At 39.5% G+C, this 23,142-nt stretch overlaps 3 protein-coding genes across 6 annotated transcripts in view; 2 read left to right on the top strand and 1 right to left on the bottom strand.

Annotated features, from left to right (window-relative positions):
* The window catches only part of LOC122543852 (probable G-protein coupled receptor 75), a 10,822-nt gene extending 7,228 nt beyond the window's left edge, over positions 1-3,594 (top strand). Inside the window, exon 2 of the mRNA XM_043682682.1 lies at positions 1,530-3,594. Coding sequence (XP_043538617.1) covers positions 1,593-3,194 — 1,602 coding nt within the window. The 5' untranslated portion in view covers positions 1,530-1,592 and the 3' untranslated portion in view covers positions 3,195-3,594. The remainder of the gene's footprint in view (positions 1-1,529) is intronic.
* LOC122543853 (acylphosphatase-2-like) overlaps positions 1-8,784 on the bottom strand; it is a 65,267-nt gene extending 56,483 nt beyond the window's left edge. For 2 of the 4 annotated variants that reach the window (XM_043682685.1, XM_043682684.1), the window contains exon 1: positions 8,713-8,783. In XM_043682685.1, coding sequence (XP_043538620.1) covers positions 8,713-8,768 — 56 coding nt within the window. In that variant the 5' untranslated portion in view covers positions 8,769-8,783. Of the gene's footprint in view, positions 1-1,345; positions 1,418-8,712 lie in introns of those variants that run through there. The other 2 variants (XM_043682683.1, XM_043682688.1) reach the window with 2 other exon arrangements.
* Positions 8,785-8,814: 30 nt separating this feature from the next.
* LOC122543991 lies at positions 8,815-17,683 on the top strand. The gene is made up of 6 exons (XM_043682999.1): positions 8,815-9,133; positions 11,897-11,950; positions 12,959-13,068; positions 14,915-14,970; positions 16,065-16,133; positions 16,810-17,683. The coding sequence occupies exons 1-6, from the start codon at positions 8,815-8,817 to the stop codon at positions 17,135-17,137; spliced, it is 936 nt and encodes a 311-aa protein (XP_043538934.1). The 3' UTR covers positions 17,138-17,683.
* Positions 17,684-23,142: the final 5,459 nt, after the last annotated feature.

Genomic DNA, 23,142 nt, shown 5'->3' with positions numbered 1-23,142 from the left:
GTGTCCCAGAGGTGTTCTCTGAAACGTTCCGCAAGTAGGCAGCCTGTCTCCCCAATATAGAGGAGGCCACATCGGGTGCAGCGGATGCAGTAAATGATGTGTGTGGAGTTGCAGGTGAATTTGTGGCGGATATGGAAGGATCCCTTGGGGTCTTGGAGGGAAGTAAGGGGGGAGGTGTGGGTGCAAGTTTTGCATTTCTTGCGGTTGCAGGGGAAGGTGCCGGGAGTGGAGGTTGGGTTGGTAGGGGGTGTGGACCTGACAAGGGAGTCACGGAGGGAGTGGTCTTTTCGGAACTTTCCTCATTCCTGAAGAAGGGCTCATGCCCGAAACGTCAATTCTCCTGCTCCTTGGATGCTGCCTGACCTGCTACGCTTTTCCAGCAACACATTTTCAGCACCAATATCCAAAACTACAAAACTAATTGAGATACTTTTTGTTAATAAAAAAGGCAGTTAAAGGGGAATGGAGGTTTGTGTAAACACAACGCATTAAGTCTGCCATGCATGTGGAAACAAACATTATTAAAAAACTGAAGACAATGTAACTGCCTGTATAAGTGATAATGACAGCAGCAATTTCAAGATCCATAATTTTTATTTACAGATGCGCTGTCATATGCTTCACAGTGGAGCGTGATTTTATTGGTGCGTCAAGGGTTCATCCCTTTAGTGTGTGGCACAGTATTGACGCAGTTTCTAAGGACATGTTTATCACGAGTTCTGCAATACTTAGTAGTGGATAGAATACTTAGTTGAAAAACAAAGCAGTTTTAACTTAAGGCACCTTCTATTAGAACATACAGTGGCAACTTGCATTTTTAGAATTCATTTAGTAAATTATACCTATGTACATTATGTGTTTTGTCATCTGAACTCAACTGAGCAGATATTTGGACAGGTGACAAAACGTTTGGTCAAGAATGTAGATTTTAAGATGTCTTAAAAGAGGAAGAGCTGGAGAACTCCACTGGGTGTATGATCAAGAAGATTGTGAGTGATGTGCATCTGATTTCCTAACATCTGCAGTTGATAGGCTAGGCACCCCATTTATTGCATTTGGGATGGATGAATGATTCAGTGACTTTTCAATTCAAACAGCTGGCTATGTAAAATCAGCCCTCAGCTGCCAAAAACGTTCCATTGCACCCACATTAAAGACTCTCCACTCTAACAGACCTGGTCTATTGTCCATGATTCACCACATAGTGAGCTCCTGCCCCTTCTGATTGCTGAGATACCATAGACATCAAATAGCTTCTTGCTGAAAAGATGTAGGTTGTATGACTGTGCCCTGTCTTGATTTGACTTCCAATAATTGTTAATTGAATAGCAGCAGGAGAACTCACAGACCATGTTGTACTGTTAATCTTGAACATGTACAGGAACAGCATATGGCACTTGGAAGATGGATAGGAAATTCATGCCTACAGATGCAAAAATTTAGAAAAACAAACTTTATAAAAATTGTGTATCTTTACAGTATTCTCTATCCACAAAACAAAACTGTATTATTCACTTTTCTGATTTCAGGTGCCATAACAAATTGATCAAAACTCATTAAAGAATCATCAGCCAAGCAAGCTACCTACATCAATGGATTTCCAGCCATCTTTTATAAAAGAAAAACTCCTCTTCAGCATGAACACAACTCCAGAATGTATTTTCCCAGTGCTCACAAACTGTTCTCCAGGGAAAAATCGAACGGAAGTACAAACAGCAATCCACAAGGCTACACTGGCCACCTGCACCTTGCTGCTCATACTGGTTTTCTGCCTGGGATCCTATGGCAATGTAATTGTATTTTCCTCCTTCTTCAATCCTGCTTTCAGGAAATTTAGGACACATTTTGATTTCATGATCCTGAATCTGTCTTTCTGTGACCTCTTCATCTGCCTCATTGCAGTCCCCATGTTTGCCTTTGTGATGTTCATTGATAACAGGAGCAATATGTCAGATACCTTCTGTTTTGCATTCCACCTCACTAGCACAGGGTTCGTCATAATGTCTTTGAAAACAGTGGCCGTGATCGCTCTCCATCGTCTAAGAATGGTGCTAGGGCAGCGAACGAATCATTCCTCCTCATTTGTCTGTACACTTCTCCTTACTGTTGTTTTGTGGGTCATCAGTTTTACCCTAGCCACATTGTCAGCCATGACTAAATACCACAGCTCGAAGATCTGTGTCCCATTGCTTGGGCTCATTAACGAAGATGGCAAGGCCATTTTATACACATATGTAGTGGACTTTACCCTCTGTGTGGGCATTGTTGCAATTTCTTATGCTATGATTGCTCAAACTCTCCACAAGAATGCACAGGTACGGCGCTGCCCTGTGATTACAGTGGTTGACCCCAAAAAGCACGACTGTTTCGTCCATCCAGATGGATCAGGGCCCTCTTTATACAGAAAGCAGAAATGCAACAAGACATCTCATGTGCAAACACACCTATATACACACAATGAAAGCAAAAATGTGACTACTTCCAACAAGAAGCTAGAACACACAGTGAACCTTTCAGCTGTTAAGGACTCCAAAGCAGTAGTGACCTGTGTTATGATACTATTATCAGTGGTCTGCTGCCTGCCATTGGGCGTAGCTCTGGTGCATGATGTCTTATCCTCAGAGAGCAGCTTTATCATCTACCAATTTGAGCTGTGCGGATTAACCTTGGTGTTTTTTAGGTCAGGTCTCAATCCATTTATCTATTCTCGCAACAACTCTGGTCTCCGCAAGAAGGTGGCTTGGTGCACACAGTTTATGGCCCTCCTGCTGTGCTGCAAGCAGAAAACAAGACTGAAAGCAGTTGGGGATGGTAGCCTGGTTTTGAACAGGAACAAGTCTTCTCACCACGATACCAATTCAGCCTACATCCTCTCCCCCAAGTCACAAAAAAAGCTCGTAGACCAGGCCTGTGGACCAAGCAATTCAAAAGACATCTTCACGTCTGTTGAGTACCAGCAAAAAGCACATAGTGCCTCCACCCCTATTAACACTAGGATGGAGCCATACTACAGTATCTACAACAGCAGCATCTCCCAGGAAGACAGCACCCCTACAAATTTGCAGCCCAGGAGATATACTTTTGGTTCAGTTCAGTCCTACACTGGAATGTACTACCACATCTCAAAAACATCAGACTTCATGCAGGATTGTGACAGTACTTCAGCAAAACATATCCCCATCCCTTCTGTCTAATCATGTGAACCTTAAAATGATAGGAGGCAAACATAAACCATAAAGTCAGTGGTGTCAAGAATTTCTTGCTTGGAAGGTACCTCTGTCAGCAAATCTCAGTGACTTACGCACCATTGCTAATTAAACAACAATTTAAATGTATATACTGTTAAAATATCAAATATAACAATGAACACTGGCGAATAGCTAATGATCTGTAAAAGTCTGATGCAGCATGGCTTATGTATGCGCCCCTTTGGAATTATGTACTCTGCAAATTGTATAATTGTTCACCCAGAACGAAAAAGAACATGATATTTGAGAGCAGAATGAGCTAAGTTGACAGCAGAGAGACTGGTGTGCATTAAACTGGCTTATTGAACAGCTGGAAAACAGGTATAACTCCATATAAATGATTACATCTCCCTTGTAATAACTGAACAGTACTTGGTATTGGCCTGGTCACTACTAGAAGAAAAACTGGCATCTTTTCCTATATTAATCAATCATATCTTCCTTAACTCTAAGCATAAAACATTATCAGTGATAATCACTGTTCGAACCAGTCCTTGCTTCTTAACAGAGAGCACCCAGTGATTATAATGAGCAGTAACTTATCGTGCTTCCCAGTTATGTCAGCAGGTAATGAGTCCTCCACAAAATTAACTCTTCCAGTCTGCAACTGTAAATGAACTATAAAATAAGTCAATATAATAACAGAGGTATCAAAAGTCTTCAGTTACAACAGGTAGGGAAAGAAAGAATTTTGAAGACTGTGGGCTGAAAATATTTCCAATACTGCAAGGTCAGACCACTGCAGCGAAGTAGTGCATGCAGGGCAAGATGCCCATACAATCAAGTCAAGCACTTCAGCATCCCCATCGTATAACGGATGTGGGGAAAGCAGAGGTGGGGAAGGGAAGAGTAGATTACCCATTTCAGCTGCTCTTTAAATTTACAATTTAAAGCTCGGCAGCTGAAAATTCATCAAAAACAGATGATGGCAGAATGGACTGACTCAATTACATTACTCTGAAGGAATGTTGTAGGAGGTCTTGCAAAGGCAGCAACTGCCCTGCAGTAAACAGCAATGACAAGAATGGTTATTGTTTAACCTATGACCTATAATTTAGAAGTAAGTGTTTAGTTTTTAATTCATTCACAATTTAGGCAACACTGGCTAGGCCAACATTTATTGCCCATCTCTAATTGCCTTGTCAAGGCTATGGTGAGCTGCTTTCTTGAACTGCTGCTCTGGTTGGGTATTGATGCATTTGCAGTGCTTTAAGAAGGGATTTCCAGGATTTTGATCTGCTAACAATGAAGAAATGGAGAGTTTCAAATTAGATGGTGAGTGGGTTAGTGGGGAACTCAGATGTGATGTTGCTACACATCTGCTGCCTTTGTCCTTTGAGCTGGTAGAAATCAGAGGTTTGTAACATGATGTTGAAAGAACCTTGGTGAGTTGTTATAATGCATCTTGTGGATGGTGCACACTACTGCCACTGTGCAATAGTGATGAAACTTATTGAAACTGGTGGACGTGGTGCCAATCAAGTGGACTGCTTTGGATGATGTTAAGCCTCTTAAATGTTGTAGGTGTTGCATCCATCCAGGCAAGTGGAAAATAATCCATCTCACTTCTGACTTACTCCATGAAGATGGGGACATTGGAGAGACGGGAGGTGAGTTACCCATCACTGAATTTCTAGTCTCTGACCTGTTCTTGCAGCCACAGTATTTGAACGACTGTCCAGTTTGGGTTCTGCTTAATTGTGACCCTAAGGATGTGAATGGTGTGGGAGCCAGCAATGGTAATGCCATGAACAGCAAAGGGAAATTATAAATATTATTGTACTTGAAATGGTCATTGTCTGGCACTTGCATGGCACAAATGTTATTTACTGGATATCAGCTCAAGCCTAGATTGCATCCAAGTCCTGCTGCATGTGTACATGGGCTGTTTTAGTACTTGAGGAAATATAAAAGGTACTGAACATTTTACAATCATCAGCAAACATCCCACTTCTAACCTTATGATGGAGGGAAGGCTAATGATGGTGCAGCTGAAGACTAAGTGTCCTAGGTCTAACTATGTGCTGTAATTTGGCAATTTTAACATGGTAAGTGGATAGACGTACACTACACTTTTCAAATATTTTACATATTTTATAAAGCTATTTTATTCAAGAGGGACAATGTCGTACACATAGTGATACAAATCTTCCAAAACATCCTATTACTGAAGCAGAGCATTATGTCGTGAAATCATTCCAGATATGTTTACATGGGGCATTAAACATTGTTGGAAGCATCATATACCCTGGCCACAAGGTCCCTCAATGCAATTATAGTTACTTGAGCACTCAGGTTTTACATGCTATGTTGCACATTCGTCTTTCCAACAGATGTATTTTTCATATAGGATGAGACTACAAATAACTGGAGGCATAACATGTTGCTAGAAAAAGGTTCACAAAATGCTGCAATCATGACTCCTTATAAGAGGAAAGCATCAATGGTTCTTTGCATGGAGGTACTAGAGAATGGGAAAACAGCAAGTTGGAACTCTTCACACTACCTCTCAAAGTTTGCAAATAACATCTTATGTTTCTCCTTTAAACTTCTGCTCAGACTCCTTCACACACTGGGATAACACACCATTCCTGCAGCACCCAATGAAAATTATCATATGAAACAGTCTCAGACATGTCTTACCGTTTATATCAAAGATCGCATGTCCTGCAAGTCCCCAAAGGGAGGCTAATGTTGTCTGTCAACAATACAGAGACACAGAGAGTTATCAAGGTTTGTGTAAATATTTGTAGCTTGGATGCTGGTTGCCAAAGCTGTGGGTATGTTTTCCAAGCTGGGAAGTTGATTTTCAGAAGTTTCGTCTTCTGTCTAGGTGACATCTGCAGTGCTTTTAAGTCTCCTGTGAAGCACTGCTGTACTCTCTCTTCTGGAATTTATTTGGTTCCATTCCTCCTCATTCCGGTTGCTGGCTCCAGCTGTTCATTGTAGTGGCTGATATATTGGGTGTAGGTTCCACCTGTTCATTGTAGTGGCTAGTATATTGGGTCTAGGTCTGTTTTATGATGGGGTGTGTGGATGATGCCATGTTTCTAGAAATTCTCTAGTTGTCCTATGATCGTTGTGTTGTCCCAGTCAAATTTGTGGTCCTTGTCATTGGGGTGTGTATGGCTACAAGAGACAGCTGGTCATGTCGTTTAGTGGTTAGTTGGTGCTCATGGATGTGGGTTGCTAGTTGTCTGCCTATTTGTCCTATCTAGTGTTTCATGCAGTCTTTCATGGAATCTTGTAAATTACATTGCTCTTGCACGTAATCAGTATAGCATCTTTTGTTCTGGTGATTTGTTGTCTGAATGTGGCTGTCAGGTTTATGGGCTGTCATGAGCCAGAGTGGTCGGAAAAGTCTGGTCGTTAGTCCTGAGACTTTTTTTTAAAATACCATAGCGTGGCTAGTGTGTTGGGTCATGGCATGTTCTTTGTCTGCTAGGTATCTGCGGATGAAGATGCAGGGATATCTGTTCTTGGTGAAGACTCTGTAGAAGTTTTCTTCTTCTTCTTTTAGCAGGACAGGAATGCTGCAGTATATTGTAGCCCTTTTGAACATGCAGCCTCTCATGTGTGTTTGGGTGGTTGCTGTTGTAGTTCAGGATGTGGCTTTTCTGTACATTCTTGTAGTGTATTCACCGTTCTGTGTCCTTTCTACCATCGCATCTGGGAATGGGAGATAGTTGTTGGTTTCCTCCACTCTTGCAAATCTGATCCCTGTGAGCATGGTGTTGATAATCTAGTGTGTTCTCAACCTCTGTTCTCTTGATAATTACAAAATTATCGATCTGCAATGAGAAGAAGACACCTTTACAGAGTCTTCACCAAGAACAGAGATCCCTACAACTTCATCTGCAGATGCCTAGCAGATAAACAATGCATCAAGGATATACCCCGACCCAACACACTGGCCATGCTACCATATATAAAAAAGGTCTTGGAACTAACAGCCAGACTTCTGCAACCACTCGGATTCATGACAGACCATAAACCGACAGCCACGCTCAGAAAACAACTCACCCAGAACAAAAGACCCTATACTCATTATGTGCAAGACTAATGTAATTTACAAGTTTCCATGTAAAGACTGCATGAAACGCTATTTAGGACAAACAGGCAGACAACTAGCAATCCACATCCACGAACACCAACTAGCCACTAAACGCCATGACCAGCTGACCCTAGTAGCCATACACACCCAAATGACAAGGACAACAAATTCGACTGGGACAACACAACAATCATAGGACAAGTTAAACATAGGACAACCAGAGAATTTCTAGAAGCATGGCACTCATCCATGGACTTCATCAACACATAGATCTAGATCCAACATACCAGCCACTACAACAAACAACCAGAACCGGTAACCGGAAGCAGCAGGAATGGAACCAAATAAATACCAGAAGACACACTACAGCAGTGCTTCACAGGAGGTTCCAAAGCACTGAAGTGTCACATAGACGGGGGACAAAACATTTGCAAATCAACTTCCCAACTCAGCAAACATACCCACAGATAACAATTGAAGCAGAAACCATATCCAACATTTAAAAATAACTTAAATAGTTGGTTGAAGGAAAGGAATAAACAGATTTGGAAACAAGGCATAGGTGCAAACATCAGGATGACTTCTGGTGGGGAAGATTAACAGCAACTGTACTTTTTTTTCTCAATATGCTATGAACATTGGCAAAAAGAGTAAAGGGAATAATGATAATTTTTGAAACACGGCAAGTTATTGTCATCTGAAATGTACTGCCTTAAAAGGGTGTATTGAATATGGTTTTTCAAAAGGAAGTTGGAATCAATACCTGAAAGCAATATGTGCAAGTTTATAGGGAAAAGAGACTTTCAAAAAGCCAGCACAGGCATGATGAATTGAATGGTTTCCTTCTGAACTCTACGTTTTTATAACCACATAACCTACAGAATGCACTCGTTTCTCTCTACATCAAGCAATTACCTCTATTCCTTCATCATCAATGCGTCAATAGCATTTCACCCCTAACCCAGAACAACTGAATAAAGACTTGCATTTATCACAGCAACTGGTCATCACATCACAGCCAACTAAGTATAGTCATTGTTGCAATGAAGGAAACACTATAGGCAATAAGCACACAGCAAGTTCCTGCAAACAGCAACATGATGATGGCTACCTATTCCAGTTTTGTGATGTTGACCCATTTTGAAAGGTGGGAGAATTGCTCCTCCAGAGTCACCATGAACACAACAGACTGAAAGGCCTCCTACTGTGCCCTAACCATTCTGGGATTCATCAGCTAGGGCACTCTGGACGACCTTCCTGGTCTTCTTCCCAAGGAGGGGCATTTTACATCAACCCAAGCAGGTGGATCGGTTCAACATCTCATTCGAAAAACTGGGCCTCCAACTGTGCAGTTGCTCCATCTACACTGAACTGCTGCAATTTTTTTTTCTGACGTTTTCACTCAAATACCTGGATTGGGACTTGAACCAGGAACCAGAGGCTACCAATGGAGACGTGGTTGACATTAGTGATTAGACATTGCTGCCAAGACGGCTTGTTGGAGCGACATCCATGCAGGCACTGAATGATAACCTTACCAACATCACTCACACGCCAGGAATAAACTCCCATGCTATTTTCTTTTCAAGGGCAATTAGCTATTCCCCTCCTTCCCGATTGACCGGCCAACCAACCAACCTTCGTCCGGCGCGTGCGCACAAAGAACGGTTGGCAGGAGCCGTTAAAAAAGATGGAGGTTCGGCACATGCGCTGGAGGCATTTGGGCGGGAAACGACTGGCACGCGGGAAAGTTGTTTTGAAATTCCGTTGGCCGCGCGCGAACCCCTTCCCCCTCCAACATCAAAAGAACATGGAGACCGCTCTCCGGCAGGTAATGGAATGGAAGCAGAGTGCAAAAACCCGACAACAAAATTGTGGCCTCAATAATTTTGCATTTTTTTTTAAAGAAGACTCCGGCGATGAATTGCATAAGAGGAAAGAAAAAAAAGTGCCTATTTAGTGCATGAGTTGAAGACCAAATTATGCAGTTTGCATGCATGCGCTGTGTTGTGTTTCCAAGCAAAATGAACACATGCCCAATAGTCTTTAGTCAGCTTTATGAGAGCACCGTACCTCACCCTATCAGCAAGGGTACAATTTGATTGAAGGGTTTGTACTGTTGAAACCATTTGCTTGCAGAGACTCAGATGATCCAGTTAATGTCTGAGACATGTTTAGGAAGAACCCTAGTTTCTATTTCCCTTTGCCCCGAATTAGCAGAGCATAATTCAGAGTTCAGTCAATCAGCATACTGTAATGGATTTTATGTTCCATTGGGCAGGACAGATGCGCTAGGCCTCCTAAAGATGTCAATTCCATGAAGTTTGTGTTAGGTTGTAGGGTCATTTGTGGCTGATAACTTGTAAATGCTTCTTATATAAGTTTACCCGAGAAGAATAGTCACACTGTGGAAGCACGTAAGAGCAACCACTGCCTGTCAGTTCTCAGTGAGGAAGACCAATTGACCTAGAAGCACGTGTAGTATCAATTCAGATGAGCTGAACCAAGAATGTCAAAGTTGTCAGCAAACAGAAGCTCTGCTTTGAGTATGTTTTTGCTATGCACTCGTAGCAGATTGAAGAGTCTGTCATCTGCTCAGTCTCTGTCAGACCGGCCTTCGTCTTGAAATTTCAAACTGAAAAGAGTAGAGAACACATCCTTCCTGAACGCCATTGGAGATCATGATGCTGTCCAAAAGGGCTCCATTCTGATTGATCTAACTTTTCTGACCTTTGTGCAGTTATTGAAGAATCTTAGAATGCACTCCAAATGTGATCATTTGATACTGTCAGGGCCATGGTAAAGAGAATCACAAACTCTATTTGTAATGTTAATCTCATCTGCCAATTTTTACATATACAGTGACATTTCAGCAAAGTGCTTTGCTTAGCTATGACTCAATAAGTTCAAATGTACAGAGAACCATAGAATTTGACAGTACAAAAGTAAGCTATTTGAGCTATTGTATCTGTACCAGCTCCTGAAAGAGCTATCCAGCTAGTCTCATTATCCATCCCTACCTCTGTCACTCAAAATTCATCAATTTCAAATATATATCCAGCTCTCATATGAAATATCTTATGGAATCCACCTCTACAACTGTCCTGGCAGTACATTTCAAATACTAACAACTCTCTGAGTAAAGACGTTTCTCCTCAGCTTATTCCTAGCTCTCTTGCTGACAATTTTGAAATTGTGATCCCTAGCTACTGACATACAATGAAGTATTCCAAAATACTAGTCTAATGGATGTAGGTTTGCTCACTGAGCTGGCAGGTTCATTTTCAGACATCTTGTCACCATACTAGATTACGTCTTCAGTGATTACGGCTTCAGCCTCCAGATGAAGCACTGCTGTTGTCTCCTATTTTCTATTTATATGTTTGAGTGTCCTTGGGTTGGTGATGTCATTTCCTGTGGTGATGTCATTTCCCTGTGCTGACATAATTTCCTGTTCTTTTTCTCAGAGGGTCGTAAATGGGATCTAAGTCAATGTGTTGATAGAGTTCTGGTTGGAATGCCATGCTTCTAGGAATTCTCGTGCATGTCTCTGTTTGGCTTGTCCTAGGATAGATGTGTTGTCCCAATCAAACTGGTATCCTTCCTTATCTGTATGTAAGGATACTAGGGAGAAAGGGTCATGTCGTTTTGTGGCTAGTGATGTTTATGTATCCTGGTGGCTAGTTTTCTGCCTGTTTGTCCAATGTAGTGTTTGTTACAGTTTTTGCACGATATTTTGTAAATTACATTAGTTTTGCTTGTTGTCTGTCTAGGGTCTTTCAAGTTCATTAGCTGCTGTTTTAGTGTGTTGGTGGGTTTGTGGGATACCACAATGCCAAGGAGTCTGAGTAGTCTAGCAGTCATTTCTGAAACGTCTTTGATGTAGGAGAAAGTGGCTAGGGTTTCTGCTGTCCGAGACGTGCACGAGAATTCCTAGACGCATGGCATTCCAACTGGAAGTCTATCAACAAACACATTTATTTAGATCCCTTTTCCGACCCCCCTGAGAAAAAGAACAGGAAATGATATCACCACATGAAATGACATCACCAACCCAAGGAAACCCAAGCATATAAATAGAAAGCAGAAAACACCAGCAGTGCTTCATCTGGTGGCTCACTGAAGATGTTACCTAACATGGTGACGAAACATCTGAAAATGAACCTTCCAGCTCAGCGAGCAAACCTACATCCAGAACCCCAACCTGAGCTACGAATCTGCTCAAAACTCGCTGATACTAGTCTAATATTAATCATAATATTAAAATGACTCATATCGATTGGATACTGGAGTATTGTTTCTTTTCAGGTTATAGAGTACCTTATTATTCATATTAAAAACATGAACAGAAGATTTAGAAGATCATCTCTGGAAGGAGATCTACTTGTATTGGTTGATGCAGTAAACTCTACCTTACACTTCCACAAGGAATATCTCATCTGTGTTGTAACAGGTAGCTAGGTGTATGATAACACAAATAAGTGCTCAAAGTTGATACTAACTAAACTGAAGCCTAACATTTAATTTAATCTGTTAATGCTCAGTTTCTTTTCAGTCACAATGTTATTTTTTCTAATGATAACAATTTGACCAGTTGCAGCTGCTGGACAATGGATCTCCAATAATCAAACATATTACTTTTACAAAGGTAAGGGCTTAAAGGAATGAATCTTATCTCTTCCAAATCTTCTTTGCTCCATTGCTGTCCTCTGCACTTTTGACACCCCAACTTTCTGCTAGTATGGATTCAGAATTAGCTGGAGCAGTTCCTCCAATTTCATTTGAAGATTTCTCTGTTTACAGTAGATGAAAGAGAATTGTAAACATGTTTTTTTTTCTGAAAAGTCTGGCAGTTAATCGATGTTTTGTATATAGACATGTTTTTCCCCTCTCTGCTCCAAATAAACAAACTCAGTAATTCCCCAAAACTCACTAATTCTTCAAGGGATCGGGAGAGATGCATTTCTTCTGGCCAACGTGCTGTTGAAGCAGAGTGATAATGTTTATTCACTAATAGTTTTCATGAAATGAGAAGCACATGATGTTGGAACATTATTACAATATTGTTTGAAATAGCACAAATTTTGGAAATACCAAAAAAAGTGCAAAGTAACATTCTACTGCTGTGTTCAGTGACTGAACCATGTTTTCATTTGTTCTAAGGCTGTTGGTGTCACTGACTAGGCCAACATTTATTTTCTGACACTAATTGTTGTCCAGAGGGCAGTTAAGAATCAGCCACTTACTGTAGGTCTGGAGTCACATGTAGGCTGGACCAGCTAAAAACAGCAGATATTAGTGAACCAGATGTTATTTTTACAATCAATCATGGCTGCCATTAGGTTATCTTTTTATTCCAGATGTTTTAAATTTTGAATTCCAATTTACCCATTTACATTGTGAAATTTAAACACACATCTTCAAAACATTTGTTTGATTCAGAATTACTAGTCCAGTGGTATTACCACTATGCCACCACATCCCCAATATCATAACCCCAAAAAAAAAACAAAATGTTTTGTTTGCGACAATGTTATTCCTGTTTTTGATTCAAAGTAGAAAAGTTTCCAGTTCTAAGACCTTAGACTTGCTCAGATAAAATTACTTCAGTGCTACTTATGTTTGTTCTCGTAATTCTGGTCTTTGTTTTAATCAGTAATAGAAAAGCTTTTGCTCCAGCTATCCTTACGTGTGGTGCAAGTGGACTTGGGGACTGCTGATTTAAATGAGAAGTTCATCTCTTCAGATTTCAGGCTGACATTTGAGGTATGAACAGTGCGATTGACCTCCAATAGATGTCACCATTTAAAAAAAAATTAGTGTTTTTATTTGTTAAGGTCTTAGGAGGGCGAGAGGTAAGAGGCAGAGTAGCAAAAATTAACATCATTCTTATAATTGTGTACGGCTGAATATAAATGAATATATATATAAAATGGATGAATGTCTTAGTTAATGTAGTGTACAGCAAGGACCTTAGATGTGCTGTTAGCTTTTTTCTGGAACCTGAAATAGTCACATGTTGTTGGTTGATGCTCCATTTTGTCATGGACTAACAAAGAACTTTTGACAAACTTACTTGTGTTAATTTGTTTCTTTGCAAAATATCACTTTTTTTCACTTTTGGGAGCAAATATACAGCTAAATATTGAGCAATGTGTACAAAATCAGTCTTCTTTTCTGTGTTAATTAGATTTCTGAACAAAGCTGCATTGTGATGAAAGATTGCCTAACAATCAAGAATTTCTTACACAGGATCAGTATTGTGCATGCACAGGTATTGAATACTAAACAACTCAGTGACCTAGAAGAACAAAATATTAAATTAAATTCTAATTTTGTCTCTTGCACTAAGACCAAATATTAAGCCTTCAAGTATGAAGGATGAGTTGGCCAACTAGGAATCTTGAAAATAAAAATAGGACCGGCCATCAAGGCTATATTGCCTCATTCAATGAGATCATCACTGATATGTATCTTGACTTCATATACATGCCTTCACTCTATATGTTATACTCTTGACAAGCTAATATCTATCCTTCAGAGATTAAAAGAAGTTTAATTAAACTAGTATTTACATTTTATGTAAATAAATATTTTCTAATTTCCTTCTTGACTGGCAAGGCTATGAAATTAATGTGCGTTCCTTTATCCTAAGTTCCTCACTCGCAGAGGTTTGTCCATCCTATTAATTCCTTTCAAAACCTGAATTAGATTGCACCTTAACCTCTTTTGCTCTAAAAAATACAAGCCTAGTTTATGTAGTCTTCCCTCATAATATAATAATGTTAACGATTTGGTAAATCCATGTCCTTGCACTGGTTCCAAGGACATTAAACTTAATCTAAAGTAAGATGCTGAAAGTTATACACAGATATTCCACATGTGGTCTGATCAAATTATTCAATGGCTGTGCAAACTCTCCTTCCTTTTATCTTGTAGCCCTCTAGTTATAAAGGCTAACCATCCATTAGCTCTTTTGATCCATTTTTATACCTTACTGGTACACTTCAGTGATCTGCGCAGACAAAATCTATATTTTGAAACTCTGCTGTTCCTATATTTTTACCATGGAGTGGATTTATCTGGAGTCGAGGTGGTTTGGAAGACAAACTGGGATGCCATTGTTTATGGAAGGGTGGGAAGAATATAGTTGAAACCAAGTATAATGGTAACTTATTTTCTGTCAGTTATATATAACTGTCATGTAATCAAAATTATGGGTGCATATGAAGTGGGTGCAAGTATGAGAACTACATTAGTGTAGCTCCTTAAAGAATTTGATGTTTGCTAGAATATAATTGTTGTACTTTTGATTAGGAGTAGTTTGGGGATAAATTATAAACAATATAAAGAATTTTGCATCGATGAATAAGAGAAATGGAAAATACAATAGCGAAATAGAAGAAAAGTGCAAGAGACTAAAATCAATAAAAACAAGAAAACAGTCTATTAATCAGTAGGATAAATAAAAATTGACTGACAAAATGGTTTAAAAAACGATTTGGATTTTAAAAAGTTGTGTTTTTTAATGTTACTGCAGGGTCAGTTTTTAAGTTGTATTAGTTTTGAATATTATTCTCAAGACTAAGTAAGATAAAACTTTATCTTTTAGGTAAAAATCCAGTTTTATGTCAAAGTAAATGGTAATCTATCGACTCACATCTTCAAGTAAGAATATTCACTTACTATGAATTCACTGCAACAGCATGTAGAATAACACCATTTATTATCAGTATAAAATAACTATCTTACTGTTCCCAAACTTTTGTTAATCCAGAACCCCATAATTCTTGTCCCCTACTGTATATAATACTAAAAATCATCACTGCATACTTTTCAGTTTCACTGATTCCCTATGTAATGGCTGAAAGATTTACTTTACACAGTGGAGCAGACAGTATGCATGGTCAAGATGGTGATGAAGTGAGGATTTTGTTATTTATTACCTGTGACATATGAAACTGCAACAACATGAAATGATGAGTGTTTATACTTTTATGTGGAAGAGATTATGGATAATGCAATTCTAGATTTGCAGTTATTTGTGAATACTGAAGACCAATGACAAATCTCTCCTTAAGGCAATAAAAATCAAAAACTTTGAATCAAATTGAACCCACATTTTAGTATTGTCACTGTCATGCATTCCCCAGCCACGTTTCCTCAATAGTTTTGTGATTCCAGGTTTGCAGTACGTCCAGATATTGACAGTAAATACTACTGGGGAAAATTACGCTTACTTCTTCTTTTGCAGGGAATCTTGGAAGCAACTTGGTTCCTTTTAAATTAGGGGATTGTCAAGTGGGGAGAAGATACCTCTGGTAGAATAGCTATACATACACAGTATGGCATGCTTTTGAATGGCCAAATTCTCTTTACATATTTTAATGGGTTAATATCTAGATAAAGATACTATAGCATACTCAGAAATGCTACAACAACACTAAATATTGTACATCAACTTTGCTGATCTAATTTCTAACCCATAATCTTGGAAAGAATGGTAGATATCAGCATTTGAGTGTTTAAGTGCAACATAAAGCCCATAGACAAATGATAAACCATGGAATTACCCAAAAAAGTTACATAAAGTAAAGAAGGTGTATCATGAGCAGGCTTTGGCTGCACAGCATTGGTATCATGTATGTACAAGATACTATTGCTGAACATAACTAAGTGATATTTGCCAGCAAAACCAGGAACTACGAGAAATTAAAATGCACAAATTTGATTCAACAGTAACTAAAATACTTTAAATTTAGGAGTGAGAAACTGGACCAATTTTGCAGTAACGGACATACTGTACTTTCTGACAGCACTCACTATATCAAGTAAGTATTAAATGATAACTTGCCAGAATAAAGCTTTTGTTCTTGAGTTGTGCATAAAACTAGTAAAGCCTTTATTATGGCGGTCCTGAGAAATTGATGGTGGGCCAAGTGATTATTTTATAAGTTAGCAGATAAAAGTTAATGGGTATTAAGAGTCAACAAGCAAACTCCCTTCCCTGAAGGACAGCAGTTAACAAGTTGTGTTTTTACGTCAAATTGTTAATTTGCAGAGTAAGCTTTCTCTAGTGTTAATTCACAACTTTCTATAATTGAACTCTTGAGTTACTGGTCTGCTATGTAAATGCCAATAATTGGGTGTGGATCTGACTTTTGAGTGCAAGTATCACAATACTCAATCTGGAGCTCACACAATGAACCATTGTTAATTTTAATGCATGAAATATTGTGTCACCTATAATTCAGTACAAACTGCTCAGCGAAAAGTCCTGAACAATTATTTGGTTCAAGCTATGATTTTTGCCAGGAATGTTCTATCACATAATAAAATCTCATTATCTGTTAAGTTCTTACATACATTTGCTTCTTAAATATTGCAAACCTATCACATTAATGGATTTCCCACAATTTCACCACCGGTTTTATTTTGCTTAACAAAAGTTATCTTGTAAATATATATTGTTTATGTTGTGCATTAACCTACTTTTTTTCTGATCAGAAATTTTGAATGTGCAGCTGATTCGCATTGCTATAGACTCCATCCTGTTGCTGGGAAGTTGTTCCCTCTTTCGATTCCTAACAAACTGGCTGAAGAAGGATTGTGTGGAGTGCTTGAGATATTATCAATAGCTGCTATTTGCCCTTGCCTTAAGAACTACCCCAACAAGCCTGCTGGAGTTTCTAATGTATCTGTATCCTTAACAGAAAGAATGTATATAACATGTGGATGTAAATGGAAGATAAGTTTCTTGCTGGAATTTGCACATCTTGTGACATGCTTCCATCGTGTGCTATATGAGGATAGCTATCGTGGTGGATATGAGTAAGCATGATCCTAGCACTGTCATAATGCAAATTAGCTTTCATTTTTCCCTAATTAGTACCCAGAGAATTGCTTTGTTTGAATAGGTTTGACATCCTAGCCCTTGAACTGCGCCTTCCTTTTGAGGCTTCATGAAAATATTATTTTTAACGACACACATTGAATTGCAAAGGCACGCAAATGGATAATATATTGGACATGATGCTGTTAGTTCATGGAATGTTCCTGTTGCTGGGAACACAACAGTTATTGCCCAACCCTAAATGGCCTAAGAATATGGTAGTGAATTGATGTATTGAATCACTATAATTCAGGTGCTGATTGGTAGGAAGTTCCAAACTACTTACCAAGCGATAATGGAGGGATGCATGTTTTCAAGACAGGCTATGTGTGACTCAGTCAGGTACTTACAGGTACAGCCAGTAATCTTGGCAACAACTTGTCAAGGCTTTTCCAACATTTCCTCCCAAACCCATGACCTTTAAAACTCACATACATTTGCTGCCCTTGTCCTCCAAGGTAATCTTTGGGAAGAAGGTTTGGTGAGTTGCTGCCGTGATTGAATCTTATATCTGTAATGTGTACCATGTACAATATGGTGGCAATAAAGAACAAATGGTAATGTAGTGAATAACTTGCCAATTAACAGGGTTACTTTGTCATGAATGATGCTGAAAGTCCTGACTGAAACCCCAGCACGCAACTACCGCCACTACCACTAGCTGATCTGACACCAGCTCATGAAACTAAATTTGGTAGACTTCCCACATGTGGTGGGGCTCCCCGCTCCAAAAAGATGAAAGACTGGTGACAGTGGAGGGAGACTCATAAAAGGACATTAATTAACCTCTTAAGAGCATCAAGGAATTGCGGGCAATATTTTCTCTGTCCCGCCCGCACCCCCCCCCCCCACCCCCCCACGAATAAAATTTCAAAAAGATTACAGGCAAGAAGGTAGGTGGCAGAATGGCCATCACCAGATTTTGGGTGGTCCCTGTCTTCAAACCAGCAGGTGGAGGAGCATGTTTGCAATTTACCTATTAGATCATGGAGTAGAGGTGGAAAGGACTTTAACCTCCAGGATATCATTTTGGAACTAGCAAATCGCTTTCAGGTCAATAATACCTGCAAAACAGCCCTCCTTGACTTAACACATATATTTATATATGGACCAGCTGACTTGCCAATATTATTCAAAAACAACACAAATTCTTTGTCATTCATGATGGATCCATCTCATCTAGCAAACTGGAAGCAATATGGTCAACGTCTGACTCAAAATACAGATGAAAGGACCACAGAAGGAAAGTTTTTTATTTGTTTATCAAAAGGCGATATTCTAAGGGTTTTTATTTGCTCATGAGCACTGGACATTGCTGGCTAAGCTGGAGTTTATTGTCTATCCCTAATTGCCTTAGGGTGGCTAAAATATTGTTTATATGAGCTGTGCACATTCAGCGGAATGTCTTTATTTGAGCTGCAGTAATTTTCCCTTACAAACTGACAAAGTGGATAATATAGGTACAAAATCTTTTCATTTTCCCTGGGTTAGCAAAACTGTGGGACATAAAGATAAACTCTAATATGACAAAGATAAAGCTGTTCAGAGAACCCTTATCATGAATAAAACAGAATTTATAGATTCATTTAGTTAGCTGTAAATAGCTTCCTGACAATACAAATGTGTATTGTATTTGTCCACTTAATTATTTTCTTTGCCCTTCTTACCAACAATTTCTCCTCTACTCTCCCCTGAGGTGGTTTCCCCAATCTCGGATAAGGCTCCAGGAATATGCAATGCTTTCCCAACTGGCTATTCATTATATTTTCAGTTTACAGTGAGATGTTTTATTTAACTCCTACAATTGTATCCTAAATACAATGATCCTATTTGCAGCCATTATTTGTGTCTTCTCTTCCGGCAGGGATTTATTAGGGCCAGGAATATGGGAGATCTTTCTCCTTTCCCCAGACTGTAGCATCTCTATCATTGCCTTGGCTCAAATCATCTGACAACACAGATTAGAAATCTGCCTGATTTGTGTAATTCAGCTAGTGAACTCGTTAATAATGAGGGAGCTTTTCTAAAAAAAAACTGTGAAATTATAAACAGAAGGCATGGACCATGTAAAATACATTACACTGAGCATTTATAGTTCCTCTCAGGTATAATTGTAGGGTGTAATTTTTCTCCGTCTTTGCTGAATTTTTGCAATTAATGCTGAGTAAAACCCACTAGGAGACATTGTGAATAATTAAAATTATCACTTAACTTTTGATACGTTACAGTAGTAAAACAGTTTAGTCAATCTGTTGTAGCTTTATAGCACAGACCAGTGCAGCACAGGAACAGGCCCTTTGAGCCAGTCATGATGCAATTCTAAACTAATCCTCTTTGCCTGTACATGGTCCGTATCTCTCTATTTCCCTACCTGCTCATGTGTTTGTATAAATGCCTCTTAAACATTGCTATTGTATCTGCTTCTATCACCTCCCCTGGCAGTGTGGTCCAGGCACCTACCACCCAGTGTCTATAAAAACTTCCCTTGCACATCTGTTTTAAACTTTCCCCCTCTCACCTTAAACCTATGCCCCCTAGGTTTCCATCCTGGGGAAAAAAACCCTCCGCTATCCACCCTATTCATGCTGCTCATAAGTTTATATACTTCTATCATGTTGCCCCTTAACCTCCAATGCTCTTGTGAAAACAATCCAAGGGTGTCAAGCTCTCCTTATAGCTAGTACACTACAATCTAGGCAACATCCTGGTAAACCACTGAAGTAGCCAAGCATGCCATATGCTTTCTTTTCTACCTTATCCGCTTTTGTTGCTATTTTCAAGGAGCTATAGACTTGCTCAAGGTTTTGTCAAAGAAAATCATGTTTAACCAATTTATTTGAAGGAGTAACATGCACATGGAGCCTGTACTTACTGCACTTGAATTTCCAGAAAGCATTTCATAAGATGCCACAGATGTTATTGTAGAAAATAAAAGTTCATGATGTAAGGGATAACAACATATTTTATAATGATTAGAATATTGGCTGGCTATCAGAAAATAGAATGTACAGAGTCTGTATCTAGGTGTGATCAGTGAGGTTCCACAGAGATTTGCGTTGGACCACAACCTTTTATAATTCACATCAATGACTTAGATGAGGTGAGTGAAAGCATTGGAGCTAAATTCAAAGAATGCCAAAATAGCTTGGAAAGTATGTTGTGAAGAAGGTATAAGAAAGTTGCAGGTGGGTATACAGAATAACCTCGATTATCCGAATTTTGGATTATCCCAGATCGCAAGGTCCCAATGCTTGGCTAAACTGTGTTATCTGGCATTCCGTTACCCAAACTTTCAATTATCTGAACAAATTACTCCTGCCCCTGTTGTTCAGATAATCGAGGTTCCTCTGTATATGGATTGTGATTAGGCAAAAAATTGGCAGTTGAAGTATAATGTGAAAAAATTTCTTTAGTAGGAAGATTAAAAAAAGGAGAGAAAGTTCTGCTTAAATGGAGAACAACTGCAGAATTCCAAAACGCTAGGAATTTGGGTATTCTAGTGCGTGAGCAGCAAAACGTTAGTATGCTGGTACAGCTTGCGCTTAAGAAAGCTCAAGGAATAGTATACTTTATTGGAAGAAGACTTGAACATAAAAGTAAGGATATTATGCTTCAGCAGTACAGGACGTAGGCAAAACTACATCTCAAATACAAATACTAGTTATCTGAAACAAACCAAAAACAAGTTGCTGGAGAAAAGCAACCGTTATGTCAGCATCTGTGAAGAGAAAACAGAGTTAATGTTTCGAGTTTATTTACCCCTTTTCATAAGGGTCTTTCTAGTTCATCTCAAATACTGTGTATAGTTCTGATCTCTTCCTTTAAGGAAGAATGTAAATACATTGGACGTGGTTCAAGGGAGGTTTGCGAGATTAATTTCTAAAATAAGTGAATTGTTATATGAAGATTGATTGTATATGCTGGGCTTGTTTCCACTGGAGATCAGGAGAGTGAGAAGTAACTTGATTGAGGTGTATAAGGTTCTGAATGGTCTTGATAAGGTGGATGTGGAAAGTGTTTTAAAGACTATATTCATAACTTGAATTAGGCAGCAAAAGACTTCCAGCGATTTAAAGTTTTATTGTAAATCCATAGTTTAGCACAAACATCAATTGCCATAGAACATTACAGTGCAGTACAGGCCCTTTGGCCCTCAATGTTGTGCCCACCTATGAAACCAAACTGAAACCCATCTACCCTACACTATTCCATTTTTATCCATATATTTATCAATGACCATTTAAATGCCCTTAAAGTTGGCAAGTCTACTACTCTCTGAGTAAAGAAACTACCTCTGACATCTGTCCTAAATCTATCACCCTCTATTTAAAGCTTTGTCCCTTCGTGCTTACCATCACCATCTGAGGAAAAAGGCAGTCACTGTCCATCCTATCTAACCCTCTGATTATCTTATATGTCTCAATTAAGTCACCTCTCAACCTTCTAACAAAAACAGCCTCAAGTCCCTCAATCTTTCCTCATAAGACCTTCCCTCCATACTAGGTGACATTCTAGTAAATCTCCTCTGAACCCTTTCCAACACTTCCATGTCCTTCCTATAATACAGTGACCAGAACTGTACACAATACTCCAAGTGCAGCCTCCCCAGAGTTTTGTACAGCTGCTACATGACTTCTTGGCTCTGAAACTCAGTCGCATTACCAATAAAAGCTAACACACCGTAGCCCTTCTTAACAACCCTATCAACCTGGGTGGCAGCTTACAGCGATCTATGTACATGGACACCAAGATCTCTCTGCTCATCTATCCTATCAAGAACCTTATCATTAATCGAGTACTCTTTATTCCTGTTGCTCCTTCCAAAGTGAATCATCTCACGCTTTTCCAAATTAAACTCTATTTGCCACCTTTCAGCCCAGCTCTGCAGCTCATCTATGTCCGTCTGCAACCTGCAACATCATTCAGCATTATGCACAACTCCACCTACCTTAGTGTCATCCGCAAATTTACTAACCCATCCTTCTACATCCTCATCCAGGTCATTCATGAAAATGACAAACAGCAGTTGCCCCAAAACAGATCCTTGCAGTACACCATCTTTCCTTTCTGAATCCTTTCCCTGCCCAGAAGATAACACCGCTGTAGCCACCTTCCCAGCTGGGGAAGAGCCTACCTCTCCTTTTTCTGCATCTTGAATTTTATTTAAAATACACAGTTTAAATGCAATATACCACAGGGATGCCATCCTCAAGAACAGATGTTAAATCATCAAGACTGTTGGTGCTTCTTGTAGAAATTGATTTGATTTTAGTGTTCAACCTTGCCAGCTCCTTTGTTGTTGTCCTTTTTCAAAGAATCCCTGGTGTGGAAGCCCTTCAAGTCCACACCAACCCTCTGAAGAGCATCTCACCCCTCTACCCTGTCCTTGTAACCCTGCATTCCCATGGCTAATCCAATTAGCCTGCATGTCCATGGACACAACGGACAATTTAGCATGGTTAATCCACCTAACCTGTACATCTTTGAACTGTGGGAAGAAACTCGCGCAGACACTGGGAGAATGTGCAAACTGGAATTGAACCTAGCGCTGTGAGGCAACAGTGCTAACCACTGAGTCACTGTGCTGCCCCAGATGTTCCTCAGGAATTTGGGATCAACCCCTTTCAGGTGTTCAAATTGATAACACTGATTTTTTTTGATCCTTGTTCTGGCCCACTTGCTAGACTAGATGTGGTTGGTGTGGTTCTTGGACTTGTCCATGATTTTCGTCTGATTCCTCCTCCAATACCAGTGGCCACTGGAACAGGAAGGGCAGCTCCCAACAATGCTGGGATTTTCCTGCCGAACAAGACCCTACCTATTTATATTTTATAATCAACCTGTTCAAAGATATTATTACACACCTCTGGAGCAGGTAGAACTTGAACCCAGACCTCCTCGTTCAGAAACAGGGACACTACCACTAGACCACTAGTACTCCTAGAAAC

This window comes from Chiloscyllium plagiosum, chromosome 45 (genome assembly GCF_004010195.1).
Source record: "Chiloscyllium plagiosum isolate BGI_BamShark_2017 chromosome 45, ASM401019v2, whole genome shotgun sequence".
NCBI lineage: Eukaryota > Metazoa > Chordata > Chondrichthyes > Orectolobiformes > Hemiscylliidae > Chiloscyllium > Chiloscyllium plagiosum.
Note: the sequence above shows the minus strand (reverse complement) of the source record. Positions and strands in the feature narration are given on the sequence as shown.